At 42.8% G+C, this 6000-nt stretch overlaps 1 protein-coding gene across 3 annotated transcripts in view; it reads left to right on the top strand.

Moving 5' to 3' along the window:
* The first annotated feature begins 1670 nt into the window (after positions 1-1670).
* TENM4 (teneurin transmembrane protein 4) overlaps positions 1671-6000 on the top strand; it is a 493982-nt gene continuing 489652 nt past the window's right edge. For 2 of the 3 annotated variants that reach the window (XM_074983375.1, XM_074983367.1), the window contains exon 1: positions 1692-1914. In XM_074983375.1, the coding sequence (XP_074839476.1) occupies positions 1692-1914 (223 nt within the window). Of the gene's footprint in view, positions 1915-6000 lie in introns of all 3 variants that reach the window. The other variant, XM_074983382.1, reaches the window with a different exon arrangement.

The following is a 6000-nucleotide window of genomic DNA, read 5'->3' as shown; positions in this document are numbered from 1 at the left end:
AAATGGCTGTGAGACCATTCAGAGCAAGGATTTGTTGTTTCTGCACAGTGACCAGTAGCAAAGGTGTCATGGGAAAAAATCCTTAGAATTCAAAAGTGCATTTGCTCTCCTGCTGAGGAATCCTCATTTGTGTGTAACTGTGGGGCCCTATCTGTTAATCTGACCCAATCCATTTTAAAGAACAGAATCTCTCAGAAAAGTGTAAAGTGGAACTAAATGGAAAAATAGATACCCCACCCTCAAGTACTGTCATATGCCCCCCCCAAAAAAAAAAATTGGAGCTTTGGAAAAAATAGGAGAGTTTGAAATGTAATTTAAGCAATGTTTGTGGTGTGATAGCATTTTTGTTTCTTGACAGCAGGGAAAAGATCCAAGGAAGTGATCATTCTTTAATTCGGCAGCTCTTCCACTGAAGCATTCCTAGGTGATAAGGCAAAGAGTAGTCAGCCCAGAGAGGGGAGAGACAGTGAAATTTCTTTTCAGTCAGTGTGGCTGGGGGCAGGTGGGAGAGCCTCAGAGAAACAGCAGGGCCAGAGATGCATACAAAAAGTGTCCTACATTCCTCACACTCCTGGGTAGAAGGGAGGCAGGAGCCAATGTCCTGCAATGGCAGGGTTCTTGGGATGGGGGGGAGGGGATAGGGCTGCCACCCCCTTTGTTCCCCCAAATGATGACCCTGATTCTTCACTCTCCAGAACTCTAGCAGCCTGCTCTCTTGGACACTCTCTTGCTTTTTTCTTTCACTGTTCAGTCTCTCTAACCTAAAGTACTCCATAAAGACCCACTTAAAATATAGATCTATATTTTCAAAAGTGACTAGGAATGTGAGTATGTCCACTTTTGGGGGTGTGCCCAAAACTAGCAAAGGAGATAATGATTACTTTAAACGGAACCCACCATGAGGATATTCAGAAGCAAAGTTTCAGTTTGCAGTGCAGATCTATTACAATGAAGTCTGGATTTGTAGAATAGATCAGACAGATGGAGGTCAAGGGTGGGGCAGTTTATCAAGGCATCTGTTATGCTGATGCCAACAAAGTATACATTATTTCACTTTTATTTATGTATTAGTAGGCTGCGATCTGGTGACATGTGCCAAACTGACAGCCTAGGGTCTGAATTCCAATTTCAATAGAGCGAGGGCAGCAAAACACGTGTGCTAACCTGGCCGTGTGCAGGAAGTTTATTTTCAAAGCTCAAGTGCTCAGTGCTTTCTGAAAATTAGGCTCCTGTAAGGTGTTAGAAGTGGGTTGAACTCAGAATGAGGAATCCAGAATTGCTAGTCACTTTTGGAAAATCTCAGTGATGTTCACACTTTGGACATACTAATAATGCTGGTTACAAATGGCTGTGGGTGCCAAACAGCAGTTCTTAGAGCAGTTGCAGTTATAAATGAGAGGTACAGTGAATGGCTTGGGACACAGATATTTGATAATTTCCTTTTATAAGTATTTCTTGTAAGTGGATTCCCAGAAGTGCATTAGACACCTTTTCTTTTGTATGTTGTAAGACTGAATTAAAAGCTTAAAAAAAAAAAAAAACCAACCAAACCAACAAACCCACCCCAACCCTTGTCTGTCTAATGGGATCAGCTCAAATCACTTATCTTTTATGCTCTCTTTCAGATTATTCCAATCTGATCCCCACACAGACGCTCTTATTTTAATGTTGAAGACTCTGACAAAAGTGCCATGGATGTGAAAGAGAGAAAACCATACCGATCGCTGACCAGGCGCCGTGACACCGAGCGACGCTACACTAGCTCCTCGGCAGAGAGCGAAGACAACAAAATACCCCAGAAGTCCTACAGCTCCAGTGAGACGCTGAAGGCTTACGATCAAGACTCAAGGCTGACCTATAGCAATCGAGTCAAAGACATGGTGCACCAGGAGGCCGATGAATTCTGCCGAACAGGTTAGTGCAATTCATCAGGTGCTGCTGTAAGCAGTGTGCGTTAATCAGCTCTGTGCTGAGGACCAGATCTAGGTAAGGGAATAACTCAGAGCTATAAAGGATCCTGAGACCTGCACAGAGGATTGTTTTCAAGGCATTGCACAGAGCAATGAGAGAAAATGCCAGAGGAAGATCAACATGGCTTTGTCTCTGCCTATTGTATGCATATGTAATTGCATTCCTTGGCAATTTGTTGGCAGTGATTGAACCTGAAACATTTTGAGCATGAGCATCTAGTTCCTGAACCGGAAGAACAGGCTGAGTAGCGTGGAATCAGTAAAATAAACATCTTTGGGCTCTAGCCATAAGAGGGAGGCAAAGAGCCATAATGCATGAGCTTGAGAGTATGTCTAGACTGGGGGAAGATCAGCCCAGTCAGGGTTGATCTGCCTGAGTTTGATTTTGTGCGCCTGGTAGAGACATGTGAAATCGAACTATCTGGGGTTGGCAGTTGACCCTCGTACTCCTCAATGTTGTGTGGAATAAGGGAGGTCAGTGGGAGAGTTTCTCCCTTCAAACTCCCCCTGTGAAGACAGCCAGGTAAGTCAATTGCAGATGTCGGCTCTAGCTATGCAGTTGTCATAGCTAGAAATGCTTATCTGCAATCAGTTAACCTGCCTAATGTAGAAGAAGCCTTAGTTGCACACATATCTACACCAGTGACATCATCACAGGACTTAACATCAGCCATACCACTGGGGCTCCTTTACCTGCACATCTGCTAATATAATATATGCCATCATGTGCCAGCAATGCCCCACTGCAATTTACATTGGCCAAACTGGACAGTCTCTCTGTAAAAGAATAAGTGGACATAAATCAGACATCAGGAACGGTAATGTACAGAAGCCTGTGGGGGAACACTTCAATCTCCCTGGACACTCAGTGTCAGATTTAAGGGTGACAGTCCTGAAACAAAGAAATTTCAAAAATCAAATAAAGAGAGAAATCTCTGAGCTGCAATTTATTTGCAAATTTGACTCCATTAACCATGGATTAAACATAGACTGGGAGTGGCTCGCAGCTTACAAAAGCAGCTTCTCTGCCCTGGGCATTAATATTTCCCCATTAGACTCTGACAAAGGCTCACATCCCCCTGTCTGAGCTAACTTGTTTTTTCCTCTTTTAAAAAGTACTATTGATACTGGGCCATTTCCACCTTGCTGAATAGACCTTGTCAGCTCTGGCCCTCCCATTTACTGGGACCCCACTCTTTAAATACCCCTCTGAAACTATACCCCCCGCCACTCCTGCATCTGATGAAGTGGGTCTTTGCCCACGAAAGCTTATGCTCCAAAATATCTGTTAGTCTATAAGGTGCCACAAGACTTCTTGTTGTTCTTGAAGCTACAGACTAATACGGCTACCTCTCTAATAATTGATACTAGACTGTCAAGAGTGTATCCCAGGCACTCTTAGGTTGGCAGAAACTGTGTTTCGTCTCCATCCAGGAAAGTGTGAAATGGGCAAACAAAGAGACTGGAACTTGCGGTAGTGCAAATGATGAACAGAACAATTGACATAGTGTGTCGCTGGTACATCCTGCGTTACTTATGGGGGATGCTCACAACTGCACACGTCTAATTTGTGTGTATCAGTAGTTCCCAACTGATGTTCCAAAATGAAAAATGAAAGTAAGGGTTCTGTGAGAAAATTCCATTACAGTAACATTTTGTTATTTAAAATTAATAATAATAACTAAGCATTTATTAGTGTTATTAAAAACAATTTTCATTTGCATCTGCCATGGTGAGTGTCCTTGTGTAATGTCAGCTTAGCCAGAGAGTGGGGATAATGATGTCACTACTCAGCACTGTGAACACAGTCAGTCAGTGGTAGGATTGCCTGTTATACACTACCATAAATCCCCATACTCACTCAATTGCTTCAGGCGGCCAATACAAAAATGTAAAGAAGTTTCTTTGATTGCATTTTGAGGTGGTTTAGTCAAGAATATGCAGCTTTATCAAGACGTGCAATTTGTCGGGTGTTACCCTTCACCAGCACATACTTGTGCAAAACTGGGTTCTCAAATTGCACAGCAACAAAAACGAAATACAAAATTTGACTGAATGCTGCGCCAGATATGCGAATCCAACTTTCCAGTATTAAAAAGAATTTGCCAAGAAGAGAAAACACTCTTTGCATTAAAAACTGCCAATATAATGCATATTTTTGAGCTGTACTTTTATACACATTAAATGTGATTTTTGTTTTTAAAAATGTGCAGTTAAACTAAATGTTGAGCTCATGACCTTGCTTAGCATTTGTTTATTATTATCCTTGCTTACTTGTGGTCTACTTTTTCAGTTTCATATATAAGACTGTTATTAGGGGTTCCACAATTTTTTTTCGAGTTTAAAAGTGTTCTGTAGCCGAATAAAATTGGGAAACAGTGGTGTATATGACTGTCATAATATTGCTGGTATTTTATGCTTGTGCTCATAGTCCTCATAGTCATGGTTTTTGTTCTTCAGAGAAGTTGCAAAGGGCAATAACTAACTTAAAGGGTGTGCCTAAACTGTAATATAATAGGAGATACACATCTCCTAGAACAGACTTTGGGAAGTTATCTCATCCAGTCCCCTGTCTTCTTGACAGGATCAAGCACCATCACTGATATTTATTTGCTTTCATGCCTAAATGGCGTCCTTAAGGATTGAGCTTACAACACTGGGTTTAGCTGGCTAATGCTCAAACCACTGAGCTATCCCTTTGACCTAGCTTGTGGTTAACTTTGAAGTTAGGCACTACTTCGAAGTAGCCAGCAGAGACTTTACGCACATTTTCCCTTACTTTGAAGTTAACTTTGAAGTAGGAAGCCCAACTTTGAAGTCTGTCCTCCATTCCTGGGAATGGAATAGTGCCTTAGTTCAAAGTTTAACTTCAAAGTAGGGTATGTGTAGATGCTCTGCTTCGAAGTTGCTTACTTCGAAGTAAGTTGTACTTCAAAGTAAGCAACTTCGAAGTTATTTTTGTAGTGAAGACACAGCCAATAATACTTAGCAATTATATAGCATCCTGCAGTCTAGAATCTGAAAACACTTCCCAGTCTCTAAATATCTACAAGGTTACAAGCACAAGAAAGACCTGTTAGGTTATCCAGTCCATTGTATGTGTAGAGTAAGACTGTCTTGTCCAATATATTCTTCCTGCTTGGTAGATGTAAATTTTTGTATATGGCTAAATGGAGTCAAAAAGAGGTTAAAGGACCTGTGTAAGGGTACAGAACCAGGAATAGATCCCTAACTGAGTTCTCTGACCATTAGAACACACTGCACCTACAGACTGTCATTCTTCTTCAAGGGTTTGCTTGTGTCCATTCCATGTTAGGTGTACATGTACTGTGTGCTGAAGATTGTTCCCCTCAGTGGTGTCTGTCAGGTCAGCGATTAAGAACTGGTATAAGGCATGCTGCTGACCCTGTGCCCTCTCAGTTCCTTCTTACAACCCACATTGGTTGCTGGATCAACAGCTATTGCTTCAGCAAAGTATTTTTCAATGGTTTCTTCTCTGTATCTCAGTTTATTAGTGTTTTTGTGCTTGTAGTGAAATATTACTAGTATAGATTGTTAGAACCCCTCCTAGGTCATTGAAAGGCTCCATTTGTCCCTGGGTCAGGCATGCTACCCAGTCGCCAGTCTTCAAGGCTTGTACCTCCTGTGGTAAGCCCACGCCAGGAAGCAGCTCACACTGCACTTGTTTGAAGTGTGTAGGAGAGGCTTCCATAAGAGACTGCTGTCAGTAGCCAGGGACTTAATACTCTCTCTCCCTTCATCGCTGAGTCTGATAGGACAACCGTCAGCTTCAACGAGTGTGAGCAGGAGAGAAAAGGTGCTCTGGGAGAGGAGGTGCAGACCCCTGAAGGGCTGCCCAGCAGCCAGCCAGAAGGACTAGCTGGGCAGAGGGCCAGTTCTGGCGACAGGAGTCCATGCCATTCCACGCCCCACTCTCACCTGCAGTGGCCGGGGGAGTGCAGCAAGGCAGTCCCAACTTGTGCTGCTCTGCAGCTGCACTGCTGCAGGGAAGCAGGCAGGATTGTCCCAG

Source organism: Carettochelys insculpta, chromosome 1 (genome assembly GCF_033958435.1).
Source record: "Carettochelys insculpta isolate YL-2023 chromosome 1, ASM3395843v1, whole genome shotgun sequence".
Taxonomy (NCBI): domain Eukaryota; kingdom Metazoa; phylum Chordata; order Testudines; family Carettochelyidae; genus Carettochelys; species Carettochelys insculpta.
Note: the sequence above shows the minus strand (reverse complement) of the source record. Positions and strands in the feature narration are given on the sequence as shown.